The sequence below is a fragment of the Oncorhynchus tshawytscha genome, linkage group LG10, assembly GCF_018296145.1.
Source record: "Oncorhynchus tshawytscha isolate Ot180627B linkage group LG10, Otsh_v2.0, whole genome shotgun sequence".
In the NCBI taxonomy this organism is placed as follows: Eukaryota; Metazoa; Chordata; class Actinopteri; order Salmoniformes; family Salmonidae; genus Oncorhynchus; species Oncorhynchus tshawytscha.
Window position 1 is genome coordinate 22,068,694 of NC_056438.1, and position 21,803 is coordinate 22,090,496.

Below are 21,803 nucleotides of genomic sequence, written 5' to 3' on the forward strand. Positions count from 1 at the left end.
AGGTGTGGCTTTCGCTCTCCCTCCCGCTCTCTCACACACATACACACAGCTTCTGTTAACCTGAGAGGGCGAGGTCAATCCCTTTGATTCGCTGCCCACATGCCTTCCATATGGATACGCTGTGGCCACGGCAACCCCCCCCCCCTCCCAAGATCAGGACTAATCAAGTGTGCCTCGACTTTGGCCAACTCCAATGCCCCCTCACTCACCCATCCCCCTCTCTATCCCCACCTTTTTGGTCACCAGGCGCCTCTCTCTGCCCCCCTCCCCTTGCCTATCCTTAGCCCCGTCCAACCCACTCCTACCTATCCTTCACCCTGTCCAACCCACTCCTGCCTATCCTTTGTCCTGTCCAACCCACTCCTACCTATCCTTAGCCCTGTCCAACCCACTCCTACCTATCCTTAGCCCTGTCCAACCCACCCTTACCTATCCTTAGCCCTGTTCAACCCACTCCTACCTATCCTTAGCCCTGTCCAACCCCTCCTTACCTATCCTTCACCCTGTCCAACCCACTCCTACCTATCCTTAGCCCTGTCCAACCCACCCTTACCTATCCTTAGCCCTGTCCAACCCACCCTTACCTATCCTTAGCCCTGTCCAACCCACCTTTACCTATCCTTAGCCCTGTCCAACCCACCCTTACCTATCCTTAGCCCTGGTCGTGGTACATTTCACCTCCCCTCCACCCTAGAGATACTATAGTCCTGTTTATCCTCTGAAACCTTTGGTCATGGATGTCTGTTTCCCCTCTATTATTCAGACACACAGCTCCACTCTGATGTATTTGTAGTCTGCAATGGGAACCTTATTTTGGCAGTCGCAGGGTTAGTGGGGACAGGTGATTTACGACACCGGGGGCCTTAGGGGAGGGCAAGGGTTCCGCGTTTCTTTGTTTCTAAGCGCGGTCTGGATGTTGTTATGGCAGGCACACACACACGCCATGTAGTGGGCTTCCCGGAACGTTCTGAGACTGTCGGAATGTGTGGTGGGAGTGGGAGAGAGTTAGAAGGGATCGGTAGGCCGGGGTAGGTGGGATTAGGGATCAAAAGGCAGCGGGAGGGGGGAGAGGTAACATTAGCCTACCCTGCCCAGGTGGTGCGGCACTGGGGTCTGAAAGGAGACCCCCAGCTGGGGTGGTTGCGGTTGTGGTGGTGATGTGTGTGTGTGTGTGTGTGTGTGTGTGTGTGTGTGTGTGTGTGTGTGTGTGTGTGTGTGTGTGTGTGTGTGTGTGTGTGTGTGTGTGTGTGTGTGTGTGTGTGAACTCCGTCTAGTTGGGTTTGAACCGTAACTGATGGGATTTCAAGCCAGGGAGGTGACCCCCAACCTTTTTACAACATCTGCACTGTGTGACACACACACACACCAATCCCCCCCTGCCCCAAATCTACTGTCTCCTTACACCCTCCCATGTGCACCCGCTGTTCGTTTCTCTACCTCCTAGGACTTAGTACCTCATCGAAAGTAAAGGACAAGTTGATCAGCCAAAAGCTTTACAAATAAATTTATTTATTTATCTTTACAATGTCTATAGATTACATGTCCCCTCTCTCTCTTTTTCCTGAGTCTCTGTTGGCCAACAGTGATGTTTCCAGGAGTTTAAGGTTCATATGTTGGTGGTCTCATCTTCCTCAGTGGTCTCTGTGTCATGTGATATGCATGTCTGGGCTTCAGGCAGGTTGTCACACTGCAGATAGAAATACACAACCTGGACCTACACACACACACACAAACACACACACATACACACACACACACACACACACACACGCACACACGCACTCACACAAAGAGAGAGAGAGAGAGAAAGACTGATACACACACTACTACGCTAAGAGAAACATGTTTAAAACAACTACTCATGGTCCGTCAAATACTTGGAAAAAGTCTCCTTCCTTACTACCTTGAAGTAGTCACTGATTTGACATCAGTGACTTTTTAAAGTACAAATGATGTACATTTTTGTAGCGGTTGATACATTTTTCATAAGAGAAAATCAAGTCTGAAATTTCAAACTTCAGAACCCTTTTCAAACCTTAAATACATTATACGATTTAAATGTCCTGCACCAACATGTGAAGGCCTGTATCTTTCCTGTATGCTACTGTAAAAGCAATCGACTATAATAATAGCATAAGCCTGATGAAGTAGCCATGACCAACCTGCACTTCCACCTCCTGAGAGATGTCCACTGTCGGGCTGCACTGTCCCAGAACAGCCACAGTGGGGCGCAGTAGACTGGGACCAAACACAGTGGCCAGGTTCATCAGAGGCATCTTGTTCACATGCTGTCTGTCTGACACTCTGGAGAACAAAGGAGAGTATGATGCCAATAGCAAAAATACGAATGAGAGAATGACGTCATTGGAAAAAATACAAATGTATATGGGTGAGAGGTACTTTGTTATAAAAGTGTCTGCTAAATGACTCAATGTAAATAGTAATAGAAATATGTTAATATAGTAGCATGTTATTAGTAACATATAAGTAGTGTATTAGAGGTGTTGAGAGACCTTTTGAGGTGGTGGAGGAGGAACAGGAAGGTGTTTTGGTTGACGGAGGGACAGGACTGGAGCAGAGACAACATGGTCACACTCCTGGAGCTCAGGTCTGGAATGTCTGTTAGAGAGACACAACACAGACATGGACGGAGAAGAGGGAGTGTGTGCGTCTGCATGTGTGTGTGTATATGTGCGTGCGTACATGCGTTTGTGTATGTATGTGACCTACCCAACGCCTTGGTGAAGCTCTGGAACAGTTCTGTTGGTATGAGAGGTTCAGGGAGTTCTCTGAAGTAGAGCTTCAGTATACCTGAGACAGCATTCACATCTACACACCTCAACCTGGACACTGCCTCACGCAGACCTGAGAGAGAGAGAGAGAGAGAGAGAGAAAGAGAAATAGAGAGAGGTGGATATATATAGATATATATATATAGACAGAGAAAGAAAGAGAGAGAGAGAGGGGGAGGAGAAATGATATAGACAGAGAGAGAGAGAGAGAGAGCGAAATAGAGAGAGCGAAATAGAGAGAGGTGGAGATATATATATATATATATAAATAGACAGAGAAAGAAAGAGAGAGAGAGAGAGGGGGAGGGAGAAATGATATAGACAGAGGAAGAAAGGGAGGGAAAGTAAGCGAGAGAGCAAGATCAGCATGCATTTCATAATGATTCAACTCTGATAACTGCACTTCATACAACTGCAAACTCTGTTTAGCGCGCCCGGTCCCTATGGAAATGACTGCATTCCCTGGTTTAGTACACGCTGTCTTGAAGGTCTCAAGCCGTGGCATCATTTTAACACTCACTGGTGTTGAAAGCAGTCTTGAGGTTGGTGATGTCACTGGTTGCTGCTGATAGCCTATAGATGCCCACCTCCTCCAGTCCTCTCCGCTCCACCTCCTCCACACAGCAACGCACCACATGTGGCACCAGGACACCCTCTTGTCTGGGAGAGGACACACACAAGACACACACTCTGGTTTGTGTATGTACATACAGTAGTATATACACACATTATATGTCGTTGGCATCCTAGAAAAAAGTGTCTTGGATGTTCACATGGTGTTTTCAAATGACTTTCATTTATCCTCGAGACATGAAACACTCACAGCACACAGAGGGCAATGACTACTTAAAATTTTTGTAAATAGATCAAAACTGCATTTTTTCCCCCCAGGATCAGACTGTATATGGTATGTGGTTCCCTTTCACTAGTCTTTCTAGTCTTGCCACAGATCTGCTGATCCTATATTGCCTAATCCTGGGTATTTCTCAATATGGATACTACCGTGCTCCACACTCTCATGCTCTGAGCGCATTCTCCTAGGACGTTCTCTTGAGTACGTTCTTGTGAGGACGAGAGTGTGGAGAACGCATAAAACATTACATTTGACAAGCACTGGCACTACCCCTACTGTATGACCTCACCATTCACTGAACTTTATTCCAGCCAGGACGATGCCAATAGAGACGAAACAAGATATACACAAAGCAAATGTTTTACTTCATAATTATCAGCTAGCTATATGCAAATCGTAAAAATCTAGCTAGCCAGGTAGTTAAACAGGCAAAAAATAACCTGTAATTAATGTTATGCAAGATAGATTAGCATTTGTTTGCGGGGAGTAAGCATAAAAATTGCCAACTAGTTACCCTATCAATTTACCCATTCACTGAACCTTATTTCAGCCAGGACAATGGCAATAGAGGAAACAAGATATACACAAAGGAAACGTTTTACTTTACATAACTAATGTTTGCAGCTAGCTATTTGTGAATCGTAAACATTTACATAGCTAATAAGATAGTTTAAAAGGCAAAAATGACGTAAAACTAATGTTATGCAAGGTAGATGTCAATTCTTTGTGGGTAGTGTAGAGAAATGCTATTTCTTATACAGGTGACCAAACCATTGTTAATACAGGGCTACAACTCAAAGTAAAGCTTATGGGGTCCCCTACAGGATAGCTCCCGCATTACACTAATTGCCAAAACCAGCGCACACACACATAATCTCCTTTGTAGCTGAACATTGTGTGCCCGAAGAGGATTCTACGATGACGGACAGACAACTGAGCCAATGGCGGAAGACTACAGACTACACCCCAGCTGAACCAATCCAAAGATCCGATCTTCCAGAATCAACCTACTTTCTTTTCTATATATAAGTGATGTATTGATTGTAACGGTCTCTTTGTCTGCAGTTCCGTACGAACCAGCGGGAGAGCCGTAATTACGCTGTTCTAGATATCTTCACTCTGAATAAACTGTCGCTTGTCATACAATTTACCACCTTGTCTGAATCGATCCTTGACCAACTCGCCCGTCTACATATCTAATTTCTAACAGAACTTGGTAGCAGAGGATGGTTTACTAACGATCCAGTCGAAGTGAGTTGATTTGGGTGTGAGAAGGCGAGTTGGTGAAAGGACGGTTCACGGAGGACGGGTGAAGACTTTCGGGGGAGGACAACAATTCTGCTCAACTCGGAAAACTGATCTCAAGGTGCACCATAAAAAAGGTAGGCAAAGCCTGTTAAATCAAACTTTGCATATTGTCGTATAGTCTGTCCAAATTTTGATCAGTTTTTTTTCCGAGTAAGTATGAATTCTTGTGTAAATTTATAATTTGCTGACGAGTCGAAAGAACAGTGTATGTGAACATATGTAGTAACGAACCGGCGACGGCCGGTGTGATTTAAGTCATTGATGAGATATCAGTAAGGGGATAGCTAATTACTATTCATTAAATCTGGCGCCGAGGGGACAAATTGTAATTTTGGGACCCGTGACCCGGTCAGCACAGTCTGCTAGCTTTCAATGATGAGTGATCACTTTTAAGGCCTGGATAGTTCCGATAGGGGTCGGGGATAGAGATCAGTAGGGGATAGCTAAACACTATTCATTAAATCTGGCGCCGAAGGGGATAAATTGTAATTTTATCCCGTGTCCCGGTACGGCCAGTCTGATAGAGATTCACCGATAGGGGTCGGACATGTGTGATAGTTCCGATAGGGGTCGGGGATAGAGATCAGTAGGGGATAGCTAAACACTATTCATTAAATCTGGCGCCGAAGGGGATAAATTGTAATTTTATCCCGTGTCCCGGTACGGCCAGTCTGATAGAGATTCACCGATAGGGGTCGGACATGTGTGATAGTTCCGATAGGGGTCGGGGATAGAGATCAGTAGGGGATAGCTAAACACTATTCATTAAATCTGGAGCCGAAGGGGATAAATTGTAATTTTATCCCGTGTCCCGGTACGGCCAGTCTGATAGAGATTCACCGATAGGGGTCGGACATGTGTAACGTGTGGTTTTGTCTTGTTTTGTCTTGTTTTGTCTATTTGTAACTGTTTGTTAAAATGCAATGTGGTTGTAATTGTTTCCATTAAGATTGTTGGTGGTGAGATAGAAGGAGAGGATTTCGATTAAAACTACGATTAAATTACGTTTAAAGCAAATTCACAATGGCGACCCCCAATACTCCAAAGCTGAGGTTTAATGAGTTCCTAGAACAAAAAATAGAATATAGATCAGGGGGAAAGGAACGATGGAAGCCTATAAAGAAAGTTTGGGAGGGATTGAAGTTAAGATGGACACAAGCAGGTTATCTAGGAGGGGGGCCGCCAACAGGGGCCCAGCTGAAAACGAGGGAATGTGAGTTGAGAGGGACGTTGCAGGAGGCCAGAGACAAGGAAGTAGAAAAGAACAAAAAATCACATATATAAGAAAAAGGGACTAAACGGAGAGAAAGGGCAGAAGTGGAACTGAAGATAGGAACTTGGGCCATCGAAGAGGCGCTAAGAGCACAACTGAATAAAAAACCGGAAACGGGAAAAGGGCCAGGCCCGCGTCAACACAGGCCCCTGTGTTCCTTGTAAAAAAGGAGTACTCCCAAGGGGATACGTTGATCAAAGGGGGCCACCTGGAGTGTGAAGAATTAAAGCCTGGCCCATAGGGTTACTCCACACCAGGGGGTGCACAAAGGTGCACACCAGGGCCATCTGACATGCATGCCCCTCGATCTATGCGAGAACAGCTCCGCCCCAGTGGCCACACGAGGAATCCATTCATAGATGGAGCAGGGGGCAACGGGAGCAGCTTGAAGTCAGAGGGGAGGGGAACCCCCACCTCCTGCACATCCAGTGTGTACAGAGAACATAGAGGGGAACCAAGGAGCGATATTAGTCTCTGAAGGCTAAGATAGCCAAGGTGTGTGCAGGTACAAAACTGACATGGGTGGAGGCCCTGCCACTGGCGTTGATGGCCATGAGGTCATCACCTGGGGCAGGGACTCATCTCTCACCCCACGAAATAATGACAGGAAGAGTAATGCCAGGTCCACCAAGAGAGGGAGGTCATATGCCCCCTCTTGATGTACACCAGATAGGTATGACTGACTATGTAAGAAAATTGACGGAACTGTCCGCAGCTCTTTCCAAACAGATACACAAAGTCCATGGGGGGGAGCTGACGGGAGATCCAGAGCAACCAAGGGTAAAGGTCGGAGACTGGCTAGGATCATGGTCCACAAGAGAAAGTGGCAGGATCCCAGGTGGACTGGACCGTACGAAGTGAAGGAGGTTACTTCACACTCGGTCCAGGTCAAAGGTAAATCAGGGGCGCCTTGGCACCACTTGACTCATTGTGCACCAGCTTCGATTCCCAATAGAACACTGACAGAGGTCAGGGTCGACTTGAGCGACTTGAATTCGGCTCCAATACAACCCGATTAGCAGGTGACGATGTGGACCAGACTCCCATCAGCATCGGCTAATAGGCCTCCTAGAGACAGGGGTTATCCCTGGACTAGACTGGGCATATCTGGCCCCGGTTTATTCGTGTGTTTGTAAATGCATATGTCTACTGAATGATAAATTGAACGAATGTTTAGACAATGTTTTAGATGTGTTGACTATATTGAGTGAATGTTCAAACAATGTTTTAGATGTGCTCTGGCGTAAATGAAGATTTGTGAGACTCAAATCGTGTGCATGAAATATGCTTGATATTCAGTCGGGGACTAATATCGGTATGAATGAGGTCGGGGACCAAGCGAGTGTGGTACATTAGGTATTTCAGTTGGAGCTGGTACCGGTGAGAATGTTGAAAAAGTCGCAGGCTTGCTGATGAGAGTTATATCATAGAATATTGAGGGGGTGTGCATGACTGTTGGAAAAAGTGTTCAACTCTATTAACGTGAAATTCTTTTTGTAGATTTGGGGAGACAATTTGGAGAAACACGAATAAGACATGAAACATCGAGACAAATTATTTGAGTTTGAGGGGATTATCATAATTATTAGGTTTTGTTTATGTAGTACATGTTTGGGTTAAGGGGATTTCCATGTTCCCAGAGACATGATATTTTAAAGAGGCACGCTCACAAATGGAACCTTTATGAGTTTTTTATTTTTATGAGTTTTAATTACACACGTGATTTTATTTTATCTTAAGGATAAAGGGTTCTTTAATATGTCTAATATGGTATGGAACACGAATGTAGGGGGATGGTGCAACCTGTGACCTGCTTTCATGGCTCTCTCGGGTGGTCTGATCAGCCACAAGGGGGTGCCATTTGAATAATGAATTTGTGGTCATGGGTAATACTGTCTAAAAATAAATGAAAAGATTAAAAAAGTTTTTTGAAATTTAATTATAGTGGAGTTTACTTAACCTATATAAAGACTTTAGAAATTGCCACCATAGACATGTTTTTCTAAAAATAAAAATCCATGAGTTTAGATAAAGCCAGACAGTGAGACATTTAGTTAAAATGTGGAAACATGGGAAAAGGCAGACAGAAGAGCCCTCCCCCGCACTGCAGAGACCTTGAAGGTTGGAGAGCAGAGAGGAGAAGTTTTAGAAGGGAGCCAGGACGAGCAAGGATAACAGAATGTGTAGATAACGGTCACTGAGTGGAAACAAAAGGGAGAATTGGACATGTGGAAAATTAAAGGGGCGCTCCTACATGATAATGTCAGAACAGAAGGATAATATACTAATCTTACCTAAGTCATTATTTAGAGTAGGTAAGGTTGTTACCTGGGCAGAGCCAGGTATCAAAAGGGGGATAGGTAAATTGTGGTCTAGGATAGGATGGGGCCTATTGGATAAGAAACTAATCATTTAAAAAAAATGTAGCTAAACAAATGGGCATAGAAGGTAAAGATATAATCAGATAAAACATATGAGAAACTGTTTGTTAACCAAGCCTGTATGTCCAGCATTTTATGCATTATAGGTGAACTACAGGTGAAGTCACTCAATCCAGTCCCAGAGGCTTGTTGGGGGGGGACCATACCAAGGTCTCCTGGTGACAGCTAGCTGAAAGAGCTACCCGGATTCATATCGCACGGCGGGAGGGTAAGACACACTGACACTATCGAACAATAAACAGTGTTCGAGAGGAGAACTGGAATTAACAGAATTCCGGGGGCCATCTCTCGAATGAAGTAACCCTCCCTGTCCTGTCACCCCTGTTTTTGTTCATAGAAGTGAAGATGTGTCTGGCTCTTGCTAAGTGATGTGTTCTCGGGGAAAGGGTGGGGCTTCACATGGAAGCTGTTTGTCTGAGCTGTCTTATCGTGGGTGACATCCCAAGTAAAACAGCTCTGGACGAATCAGTGCCCGAAGCCTCAGCTGGTTTGACCACCCTGGCTCACGGGTTGACAGAAAACTCTGGGGTGGATACTTCTCTGATTAATTGGGTTTGATAGTATGTTCAGAAAATGGGGAAAATATTATGATCACTGTATTATGGGCTACATTCACCTGTGTGACTGTTTTAGTTTTATGGGGCTGTTATCTATGAGGGCTTATTTCCAGGACTCTGGAGAAATCAATGGAAATAGATGGTGATGTACCAGCGGATTCCAGGTTCTGACCCGTGGAGTGCTGAATGTATGTCTACAGAACAAGTGGACGAAAATTATAAATGAAATTATATTAAATTGGGAGGGTGTCCGTATGGGGATTACATGATAACCGACTTGGGACAGTTCTGGGATTGGAGAAGAGGGTATCCTTATAGCATAGGGGAAAACCTGGGAGCACTGTTGAACTTTGTAAAGGTGATGAAATCCTACTAACCATCAAAACTATTAAGCTCTCTGATGCAGACACTTACACCCTCAGACTACAAAGGACCGGGACAGACACGATGGGTGGGTTTTCTATTAAGGTGCTGCCAAAACCAGAGGTCCCAGACGAACCAGGGCCAGACACACTCCTCTACCACCCCTGGACCGAACCTGCCACCACTGTGTTAAAAATCCCATTCAGGTAATTAATGTTAGAGACTATTCAGCTATTGATCAATTAGACACTGAGACTGGTTTTGATGGTAGGGACAATTTGTGGCTGTCTTATATGTGGTATACAGCTAAGACCCTGAAAAGAAAGGACTGCATGAGTTACATGAAACATTGGTCATGCTAGACCTGTTCTGGCTACACACCCATTTGCTACAGGAGAAGGAGAGGGGTGGTTGTGTATTCTGAGAGGTTTTTACCAGGTTTAGCCCAATTCAACTCTCTGTTCCTCTTTGAGCCTTATGTCTCCTACAGTACCTCCTCATCGGGCCCCTTGGGGTGTTGAGGCATATGGGGGCAATTACAGTTGCATCACGGGTACAGGTAATGGCATTGATTATGAGAGATTGCCTGAAGCTGATTGCAGTAGTAACATAGCCATTAATTCCACTTGGCCAGTTACAGGCCTAAACCAAACTAGTGGTCTGGCTGATGTGTGGTGGATCTGTGGACCCAAAAGAGTGCTGAGACCCATTCTTAGAGGAGACTGGCAAGGTACGTGTGCTCTGACCAGTTTGATAATTCCACTGACCATTGTTGATGTTACTGCTGAACAGCTGTTGGGTTCTGTATCCAGGGGACCTGAAAACATTCCATTCCATGGGAGACATAGACGTAGTGCTCCATGGACAGAGGATGTAGTTGACATACACACTAACCTGTTGGGAGTGCCAATGGGGGTTCCTCATGAGTTTCAGGTCTTTGGTAGGAATGATGGATTATAGGTCCAGCCATAGTGGATGCAAGGCAGACTGCATGGATTCATTACATCTACTATGATCAACAGCGTTTTGTTAATTGCCCCCGTGATGCACTCACTGGTATGTCTGAACAGTTTGAGGCCACATCTAGGGTTGCCAGACAGAATAGACTTGCTTTGGGTATGCTTCTTGCCAGTCAGGGGGGCGTCTGCAAGATGTTCGGTGAACAATGTTGCACGTAACACCAGTCCAGATGGTAGTATATCTAAGGCCCTTAGTGGGCTTGATGCACTTGATGCATTATCTGCTGAGATGAGGACCATGGCGGGGGTGGAGGAGTCTGGCCTGTTCTCTTGGGTGGGAGCCTGTTTTGGTAAGTACACTAGTACGGTGGTTACTGGATTTCTGACCCTAATTCTTGTATTTTTGTTATTGATGTGTTGTGATGCTTCCATCATACCATGTTCCAAGAAGTCTTTTACAGATGCGGTGAAGGCTTCAGGCATGATGATGCCTTTGCTTGATGCTCCAGTTGGAGATGCTGATACTGAAGCATGCTTTCAGGGGAGGATGCATACTTTCAGGTAGTAGAATAAATCTTACACCACCACAGTTCCTTGTTATACATTTTTATGATAGGTTTTCTTTCCAGTATGTTTGTTCTCCCTGTTGTGAAGGTTTCGAGTCCCTGGGTGGCATGAAGCCCAACTGGTGCAGGATAGGAGTAGATGAGGACCAGATGGTTTATAATAATGCTTTGCTCTGCTTTACTCTGTTTTCCATGACCAAAGTTTTATCCTGTATCTTACATGTCAATAAACAAAGTGTTATCCTGTTTTTGCTAAGTGACACCCTTGTGGGTGTCAAAAGGGGGACTTAAATTTCACACCATTTTCTTTTGTTCTGTTTTTGAATGAGCTGTTCTCTTTTGACATGAAGGTATTTTAAACTTTGTGACTGTTATATGATTCATTGCTGAATTTTTGTTCACACCCTTGGGGGTGTGAAAAAGGGGGATTATTGGATCCTGTGTTTTACATTATAGCCATTACCATATATATGATTGAATATTATCTGCTGTTGGCTTGGGTTGATGTATGTAAGTGGTATGCAACATAGCTGACTTGAAACATTGTTAAGAGTGTCAGGGCCAGGGGACTTTCTCATGCTGAAAAAAAAAAACAATACAGAAGGGAGGGCACATTCAGAGTGTGGGGTTGCGAGAACAAGCGGTCTTTTGTTAGATAACAGGAGCCAGGTGCGAGATAACGGTATGGAGCATGAGAGCCTGGCTGCAACTTCTCTTATGACATTCCAGAATCGTATTGCCATTGATATGTTACTCTCTGAGAAGGGCGGAGTTTGCTCTATGTTTGGTGACCAGTGTTGTACTTTCATCCCTAATAACACAGCCTCGGATGGTAGCTTGACCATAGCTCTGGAAGGTCTGCGGACGCTTAATGGTAAAATGAAATCTCATTCAGGGATTGATACCTCGATGTGGGACTCCTGGATGAGTGCGTTTGGTAAATATAAAACCCTGGTGTCCTCCATTTTGGTATCCATTTCGGTGTTCGCTGCCATTTTAGTTCTCTGTGGATGCTGTTACATTCCATGCATCCATTCCCTTACCACTAGGGTTATCTCTAGAGCCATTGACCCTTCCTCCCCTTCCCAGATGTTTCCTCTGCTGGATAAAGACCTACTTGAATTCGAGGATGAGGAGGAGAGTGCCTATTAGGTTTACATATATCTGCTGTTGCCTGATGGGGATGTATGTATGTGTTATGCAAGTGGATCATTCCGCCTGACTTGCCTAGTTTAAGTCACATCTCTTTGGAGATGTGAAGAGAGGAATCACAACTTTTTCCTGCGGGAAAAAGTTGGCTTATGTAGACAAGCATTTTACTTTTATTTTGAGCTGTTGTTCTCCGCTCTGTTAAATGAGGGTTGTAAGTTCCTAGGTGGCTGGTAGCCAACTTAGTACATAGTGGGATGTAATGGAGAACATGATGGTAATACATATATATCTATTTCTGTTTAATACCGTGCCTTATTTCATAGTCCCCTTGGGAGAGGTTTCTCTTTGTGTCTGAATCTAGTTAGATTGTGTCACGTCTCTGGTGAGACGTGAAGAGAGGGTTTTGTAGAGAAATGCTATTTCTTATACAGGTGACCAAACCATTGTTAATACAGGGCTACAACTCAAAGTAAAGCTTATGGGGTCCCCTACAGGATAGCTCCCGCATTACACTAATTGCCAAAACCAGCGCACACACACATAATCTCCTTTGTAGCTGAACATTGTGTGCCCGAAGAGGATTCTACGATGACGGACAGACAACTGAGCCAATGGCGGAAGACTACAGACTACACCCCAGCTGAACCAATCCAAAGATCCGATCTTCCAGAATCAACCTACTTTCTTTTCTATATATAAGTGATGTATTGATTGTAACGGTCTCTTTGTCTGCAGTTCCGTACGAACCAGCGGGAGAGCCGTAATTACGCTGTTCTAGATATCTTCACTCTGAATAAACTGTCGCTTGTCATACAATTTACCACCTTGTCTGAATCGATCCTTGACCAACTCGCCCGTCTACATATCTAATTTCTAACAGTAGCTAGCTAGCTAACAATTATTTGTGCCTATCTAGCTAGCTAACAGTAGTAGCTAGCCAGTTAGCTCTATTGACTTAATATGGGCTTGTGATCTATTCACCCTACAGTGGGTGTTGTAGAAAGGTAAACATGACAAATTTAACACAGCATGTATTTACGTGTCAATATTAAATATTGTAGTCAGGCAACATATGAGATGTGAATAGGCAACATTACATCCCGAAGTTGGAGTGTGTTTTTTCTCGCTTCAGCTCAAATAATAGCCGCCATTGATTTCAATAAATGTTACTTCATTTTTCCCATAGTTGCGTCATATTTCTGGTCATCGATGCATGCTTCAAAATATGTACAAACGTAGTACGCATTTGAGAAGTGCCCTCCCTGCTCTGTTTTGCATACTCTTATCTGGACTCATACTCCGACCCTCCCGTGGTCCAATTTGTGTGCTCTGAGCACGATAGGATGCATTTTGAGGAACACCTCGTGTTCTGGTCTGTCAGAATGGCTTCTTTTCCTTTCATTTCATAACCAAACAAGAGAGGGAAACAAAAGTAGATCCCACTGTGTCATTTACGATTATGCTACAAATAACTTAGTTAAGAGATGAGAAAAGGAGAGGAAGTCACTTTAGAGTACTGAAATGCACAAAAACCCCAGGTCCTTAATCCTCATTGGACTAGTGATGATCGACAGGACTCACTGTGCCACAGCTCCAATGGGTATGCAGAAGATGGACTGTTGCTGGGCAGGGGTCAGACAGGGCGGGTCTAGAGGGTGAGGGCAGTACTTTAGAGACATAGTCACCTCCACCTGGCCTAGAGAGAGGGTCTGTCTCCTCCATCGCTTCTGTAGGAGGCCTGGGTCCAGCTAGAACACATTCAGATGAACAGGTGACCTCACAGGTGCACGCACACGCACGCACACACAGTATACACTTTTAAACAGATACAGGCACACACACCTTCTGAACATTGAAGAACACACACATCTAGACACAGATGCACAGATGCAGACACACACCTGTATAGAGGTCTTGCAAAGGACTCGGTCCTCACAGCTCTCTCCTTCCTCTGTCTGCAACACACACAGCACCCTGAGGTTCTGAGCCCCATCCACCTGGAAGGAGAACTCCTGAGGACCAACACAAGACACCGTTGAAGAGTAGTATTGATGACGTACGGGTAGCATGGCTATGTTCAAAAGTTATTTTAAAAGACCAAATAGAGTAAAAAGCATCCTCACTGAAATACCACTGAAAAGCATCATCATAGTGATGTACATCGTCATGCAATGCAGGACAATTACATGTAGTTTATTTAAGGTTTAAAAAGGGTACTGAAGTTTGTAATTTCCATTTTTAAATGTCAGACTTCATTTACCCTTACAAAAAATGTATCAACCCCTACAAAAATGTCCATTAATTATAATCCACATAATAATTCACATATCCTGTTACTGCTGTGGCAAACTGGCTCAAATTAAGATCCTACATCTGTAACAACAATGATGTATGATGATTCCCCCAATCAAAATGGCTGCCGGTAGAGCTAGCCTAGATACGGCATCTTACCTGGTCCCAGTGAGGGCTGAGGCTGCTGACAGAGGAGTGGGTCTGGGCATGGCTCTCATAGAACTCAAAGCCATCCACCTCCACACACACATACACACCTAGGTGGGAGAGCAGTGAAAATGAAAACAGTGTGCGTCTGTTTAAAGAGCTCAATGGTTTGTGTTACAGTGGAGTCTGAGGGTAGAGTATTCTGTGTGTATATAGACACTGCGGTATAGATACTGAAGATACAGATGCAGACACTCACTGGCTGGCTGTTGTAGTCCACTGGCAGAGTGAACGGCTACACTAAGAGTCCCACATAGAGACTGTTCCTCACCTGAAAGAGAGGGAGAGGTGTGGGGGGAGTGAGCATTAGAAAAAGTGTAAGAAAGAAAATAAAGTATGATAAAGAGAGATGAAATAAACAGAAGTGAGTGAGAGGAATCTGTGTGTGAAAGGAGGTCTCACCAGGCAGTATGCTGTGAAAGGGAGGCTGTTGGGTCATTCTCAGTTTGACACAGGAGCTGGTTAGGGTGAGCAGGTCTGGAGGAACCATTTCTCTGTCTGAGAAATAACACACCCACATCATACACCACTTGATGGACATACTGTTCAGCACAACAACATCTCATAGTTTCCCTTCGAAAGTTGACGTATTGTGGATGAGTTCCACATGGTTACAAGGTTAAAACAGAAGGGACTCAAAGGTTAACAGTTTAGGCATTCATTCTGAGTGGTTAAGGTTAGGGTTATGGTTTTCAGAAGGCTTAAAACAAAATAATTAAAAACGACACTGATCACCATCAAGTATCTCCAAGTATTCTCGCAACTTGCTAGAGCATTGTGAAGTGCGGTGATGCAGTGGTCTGAGCAGTGATTTACATTTTTTGGGCGAGAACCGAGGAAGGCATATAGTGCCTTCAGAAATGATTCCAATGATTCCAGTCGTAATCGCTGCCAAAAGTGTTGCTGACGTGTATTCTCTCAGGGGGGAGAATCCTTATCTAATTAATATACACTGAGTATACAAAACATTAAGGACACCTTCCTAATATTGAGTTGCACATAGGGCTGTTATGGTGACCGTATTACTATTCACTATGTGTTGTTGTTTGTGTCGCACTGCTTTGCTTTATCTCGGCCAGGTCGCAGTTGTAAACGAGAACTTATTCTCAACTAGCCTACCTGTTTAAATAAGGGTGAAAAATAAAATAACATAACCTCATAACATCACGAGTCATAACCTCAGTCAAATTCCACGTGATAGTTTAGTCATGGTAACTAGGCTTCTCCAAGCTCTGATGCTGCTGATTAGTAGTCTACCACACGTGCTAACTGCCTGGTACTCAGCACTCTAATGTCCCTCAAATCACTCTGACATCAATGCAAATGTTTTTGAAAATCAAATCATACACGTCATGAAAGCCCATAAGCTCATGTTGCGCAACATTTCTATAGGATATGCAACTGTGTGAGAAAACAGAGTGATGGCCTCTACTAAAAAGAGCAGGATCCCATCAGCTTTCGATAGGTTAGGCCTACTATATTTATTTATTTATCAACTTTCCTAATATTAAGCACATTGCTTCGATTTACAACAGGAGTATAGCCCACCTGGCTGGCATGAAAATGAACCTTGGGGAAAAGCGTCCTCCATTCGCTATTTAAGTGCATAGATGACTTGTATTTTTTTTCCATGCCCATGTTCCAAGACAGTTGCATGATAATGGTCCATGCTATATAAAAACTAATTTCACACATATATTATTTAGTATATGTAAAGACAACATTAAATTAAGAATAGTCTGATGGATGGCATATTATCTATCACTTGTGAATGATGCCCAGCGTGTGAAGTAAGGCAAGAAACAGAGCATGCCTTTTTTTCAAATCATAGTCACACACTTCATGTAGCCTAGCCCACAGTGGCCAAATAACTTCCTTCACCGGTGTAGAGCTGGTTGTAACTGGCATACATAGGAGGAGCATGAGTTTGCGTAAAATGCACCTCTGTAATAAAGCATTACATGTATAATCGCATTTGGGCTCACTTTTGAGAAGAGTGTTTTCCGCTTATTGATTGCATTTTGGAACATTCGTGTTTATAGCCTACTGCCATGTGCACATTGCTGCGCTTCTAATGTGATGAACTTGCAGCCTTGTTTACTGCTGCTGTGCGTTTGGTTGCTAACCTTACTTTGCTACCTGACAACTTTACGGTTTTTACTTTTTAATTACTGTTTATATTTTTGGTTTTTCCCTCACTCAACTTTTTTTCATTCAACTTTTTCACTCCGGACGCTTGATCTGGACATGGTTCGTCAGGACCTCCAACAGCCGAAGCTAAGTAGTAACATTAACATGATGCCTTCTAATTGCAGTCGTGGTGTTCATAATATACAGGAGAACGATCGCCTTACGGCAAGGATAGCTGTGCTGCAAGCCCAGCTTCAGACGAAATCGTTAGGCAAGGGTCATTTCAGTTTAGGAAAGGATGAAACAGCGTCTGTGCCACCAGTAAGTACAGATAGTATAAATCCCCTCGCACAGTCCCCGCAGCCAGACAACTTTCTCATAGCTTCTGGAGGGAAATGCTGTAGGAATGCTCAACCGGTGTTGCTCATTCAGCCGACAGAAATGTTCAACCAGTTCTCCCCATTAAGCAGTGAAACGGAGTCAGAGGCCAAGCCTTCTCTTCTCATCCAGTGATCATACACTGTTTACCAGGGGGCAGGGCTACCGATGTTAAGGCTAATCTGAAGATGGTGCTGGCTAAAGCTAAAACTGGTGAGTGTAGAGAGTATAGGGATATTGTTATCTATGTCTGCACCAACAATGGGGCGGCAGGGTAGCATAGTGGTTAGAGTGTTGGACTAGTAGCCGGAAGGTTGCAAGTTCAAACCCCTGAGCTGACAAGGTCTGTCGTTCTGCCCCTTAACAGGCAGTTAACCCACTGTTCCTAGGTGGTCATTGAAAATAAGAATTTGTTCTTAACTGACTTGCCTAGTTAAATAAAGGTAAAATAAAATAAATAAAAAAATGTTAGGATGAAACAGTCAGAGGTCACCAAGCGCAACATAGCTTCAGTGTGTAAATCAGCTAGGAAGATGTGTTGGCATTGAGTAATTGTCTCTGGCCCCCTCCCAGTTAGGGGAGTGATGAGCTCTACAGCAGAGTCTCACAACTCAATTGCTGGTTGAAAACTGTTTTCTGCCCCTCCCAAAAGATAGAATTTGTAGATAATTGGCCCTCTTTCTGGGACTAACCCACAAACAAGACCAAGCCTGGCCTGTTAAGGAGTGACGGACTTCATCCCAGCTGGAGGGGTTCTCTCATCTTATCTACGAACATAGACAGGGCTCTAACTCCCCTAGCTCCACAATGAAATGGGGTGCAGGCCAGGCTTAGTGGAGTCTGCCACTAGCACAGTCAGTGTAGTCAGCTCAGCTATCCCCATTGAGACCGTGTCTGTGCCTCAACCTAGGTTTGGCAAAACTAAACATGGCGGTGTTCGCCTTAGCAAACTCACTAGAATAAAGATCTCCTCCATTCCTGCCATTATTGAAAGAGATCGTGATACCTTACATCTCAAAATAGGGCAAATTAATGTTAGATCCCTTACTTCCAAGGCAGTTATAGTCAATTAACTAATCACTGATCATCATCTTGATGTGATTGGCCTGACTGAAACATGGCTTAAGCCTGATGAATTTACTGTGTTAAAAGATGCTCTTGGTTACACTAGTGACCATATCCCCCGCGCATCCCGCAAAGGCGCAGGTGTTGCTAACATTTGCGATAGCCAATTTCAATTTACAAAAAAAAAACAACGTTATCTTCTTTTGAGCTTCTAGTCATGAATTCTATACAACCTACTCAATCACTATTTATAGCTACTGTTTACAGGCCTCCTGGGCCATATACAGTGTTCCTCACGGACTTCCCTGAATTCCTATCGGACCTTGTAGTCATAGCAGATAATATTCTAATTTTTGGTGACTTTAATATTCACATGGAAAAGTCCACAGACCCACTCCAAAAGGCTTTCGGGGCCATCATCGACTCAATGGGTTTTGTCCAACATGTCTCCAGACCTACTCACTGCCACAGTCATACTCTGAACCTAGTTTTGTCCCGTGGAATAAATGTTGTGGAACATAATGTTTTTCCTCATAATCCTGGACTATCAGACCACCATTTTATTATGTTTGCAATCGCAACAAATAATCTGCTCAGACCTCAACCAAGGAGAGTCTTGCTATAAATTCTCAGACAACCCAAAGATTCCTTGATGCCCAACCCAAAGATTGCAGACTCCCTCTGCGGATGTGTACCAAACTCACTAGAAGTGGCAGTAATAAAGCCTCTCTTGAAAAAGCCAAACCTTGACCTAGAAAATATTTAAAAAACTATTGGCCTATATCGAATCTCCCATTCCTCTCAAAAAAAATGAAAAAGCTGTTGCGATGCAACTCACTGGCTTCCTGAAGACAAACAATGTATACGACATGTTTCAGTCTGGTTTTAGACCCCATCATAGCACTGAGACTACACTTGTGAAGATGGTAAATAACCTTTTAATGGCGTCAGACCGAGGCTCTTCATCTGTCCTCGTGCTCCTAGACCTTAGTGCTGCTTTTGATACCATCGTTTACCACATTCTTTTGGAGAGATTGGAAAACCAAATTGGTCTACACGGACAAGTTCTGGCCTGGTTTAAATCTTATCTGTCGGAAAGATATCAGTTTGTCTCTGTGAATGGCCTCTGACAAATCAACTGTAAATTTCGGTGTTCTTCAAGGTTCCGTTTTAGGATCACTATTGTTTTCACTATATATTTTACCTCTTGGTGATGTCATTCGAAAACATAATGTTAACTCTCACTGCTATGCGGATAACACACAGCTGTACATTTCAATGAAACATGGTGAAGCCCCAAAATTGCACTCACTGGAAGCCTGTGTTTCAGACATAAGGAAGTGGATGGCTGCAAACTTTTTACTTTTAAACTCGGACAAAACAGAGATTCTGTTGAATCTGACAATTAATCTTGATGATTGTACAGTCGTCTGAAATAAAACTGTGAAGGACCTCAGCATTACTCTGGACCCTGATCTCTCTTTTGACGAACATATCAAGACTGTTTCAATGACAGCTTTTTTCCATTTACGTAACATTGAAAAAATCTGACATTTTCTGTCCAAAAATGATGCAGAAAAATTAATCCATGCTTTTGTTACTTCTAGGTTAGACTACTGCAATGCTCTACTTTCCAGCTACCCGGATAAAGCACTAAATAAACTGACTAGAACCAAAAAAATTGATCACATTACTCCAGTGCTAGCCTCCCTACACTGGCTTCCTGTTAAGGCAAGGGCTGATTTCAAGGTTTTAATGCTAATCTACAAAGCATTACATGGGCTTGCTCCTACCTATCTTCACGATTTGGTCCTGCCGTACATACCTACACGTACGCTACGGACACAAGACGCAGGCCTCCTAATTGTCCCTAGAATTTCTAAGCAAACAGCTGGAGGCAGGGCTTTCTCCTATAGAGCTCCATTTTTATGGAATGGTCTGCCTACCCATGTCAGAGACGCAAACTCGGTCTCAACCTTTAAGTCTTTACTGAAGACTCATCTCTTCACTAGGTCCTATGATTGAGTGTAGTCTGTCCCAGGAGTGTGAAGGTGAACGGAAAGGCACTGGAGCAACAAACAGCCCTTGCTGTCTCTGCCTGGCCGGTTCCCCTCTCTCCACTGGGATTCTCTGCCTCTAACCCTATTACAGCGGCTGAGTCACTGGCTTACTGGTGCTCTTCCATGCCGTCCCTAGGAGGGGTGCATCACTTGAGTGGGTTGAGTCACTGACGTGGTCTTCCTGTCTGGGTTGGCGCCCCCCCCTTGGGTTGTGCCGTGGCGGAGATCTTTGTGGGCTATACTCGGCCTTGTCTCAGGATGGTAAGTTTGTGGTTGAAAATATCCCTCTAGTGGTGTGGGGGCTGTGCTTTGGCAAAGTGGGTGGGGTTATATCCTGCCTGTTTGGCCCTGTCTGGGGGTATCATCGGATGGGGCCACATTGTCTCCTGACCCCTCCTGTCTCAGCCTCCAGTATTTATGCTGCAGTAGTTTATATGTCGGGGGCCAGGGTCAGTCTGTTATATCTGGAGTATTTCTCCTGTCTTATCCGATGTCCTGTGTGAATTTAAGTATGCTCTATCTAATTCTCTCTTTCATTCTTTCTCTCTCTCTGAGGACTTGAGTCGTAGGACCATGCATCAGGACTACCTGGCATGATGACTCCTTGTTGTCCCCAGTCCACCTGGCCGTGCTGCTGCTTCAGTTTCAACTGTTCTGTCTGCGGCTATGGAACCCTGACCTGTTCACTGTGATTACTATTATTTGACCATGCTGGTAATTTATGAACATTTGAACATCTTGGCCATGTTCTGTTATAACCTCCACCCGGCACAGCCAGAAGTGGACTGGCCACCCCTCATAGCCTGGTTCCTCTCTAGGTTTCTTCCTAGGTTTTGGCCTTTCTAGGGAGTTTTTCCTAGCCACTGTGCTTCTACACCTGCATTGCTTGCTGTTTGGGGTTTTAGGCTGGGTTTCTGTACAGCACTTTGATATATCAGCTGATGTAAGAAGGGCTATATAAATAAATTTGATTTGATGAGAAGAAATAGCCTATGTTGCATCAGCCTCATTTCTTTTAAATTTTTTTTTAATGCGAATGGTTGTATTAATTTGGGATCTATCACATCCCACAATTGCCCCAGTATATGTTTGGAATATTTATTTATTGCACAGAAGGACAAGTCTACCAATAGAATAGGTCAACTTTTGCTTTGCTCTTCGCTAGGCCTACTCATCTTGTTAGTTGACGAAAAGTAGGCTAAATGTGGACAGTTCTTCTAACATCTTCAATATGCACCTCGGAATTCGATAAGAAGGAGGCGCACAGTTTCCCTAATGTGTCTCTCTACAATTGTAGCCTACTTCTTGGCTGAGATGCCTGTAAGAAGGAACCGATCATGTGACGGGCATTAACTAATAAGAATTGAGATATCTGAGTGAGCCATGTGATTGAGAGGTGCTTCAGAG

At 44.1% G+C, this 21,803-nt stretch overlaps 1 protein-coding gene across 2 annotated transcripts in view; it reads right to left on the bottom strand.

Moving 5' to 3' along the window:
- Positions 1-1,487: 1,487 nt before the first annotated feature.
- LOC112259953 (active breakpoint cluster region-related protein) overlaps positions 1,488-21,803 on the bottom strand; it is a 28,888-nt gene continuing 8,572 nt past the window's right edge. For both annotated transcript variants that reach the window (XM_042328337.1, XM_024434654.2), the window contains 10 exons: positions 15,166-15,261; positions 14,963-15,034; positions 14,716-14,813; positions 14,166-14,276; positions 13,846-14,012; positions 3,313-3,452; positions 2,731-2,865; positions 2,514-2,619; positions 2,163-2,304; positions 1,488-1,714 (listed from right to left, as the gene is read on the bottom strand). In XM_042328337.1, coding sequence (XP_042184271.1) covers positions 1,607-1,714; positions 2,163-2,304; positions 2,514-2,619; positions 2,731-2,865; positions 3,313-3,452; positions 13,846-14,012; positions 14,166-14,276; positions 14,716-14,813; positions 14,963-15,034; positions 15,166-15,261 — 1,175 coding nt within the window. In that variant the 3' untranslated portion in view covers positions 1,488-1,606. The remainder of the gene's footprint in view (positions 1,715-2,162; positions 2,305-2,513; positions 2,620-2,730; positions 2,866-3,312; positions 3,453-13,845; positions 14,013-14,165; positions 14,277-14,715; positions 14,814-14,962; positions 15,035-15,165; positions 15,262-21,803) is intronic.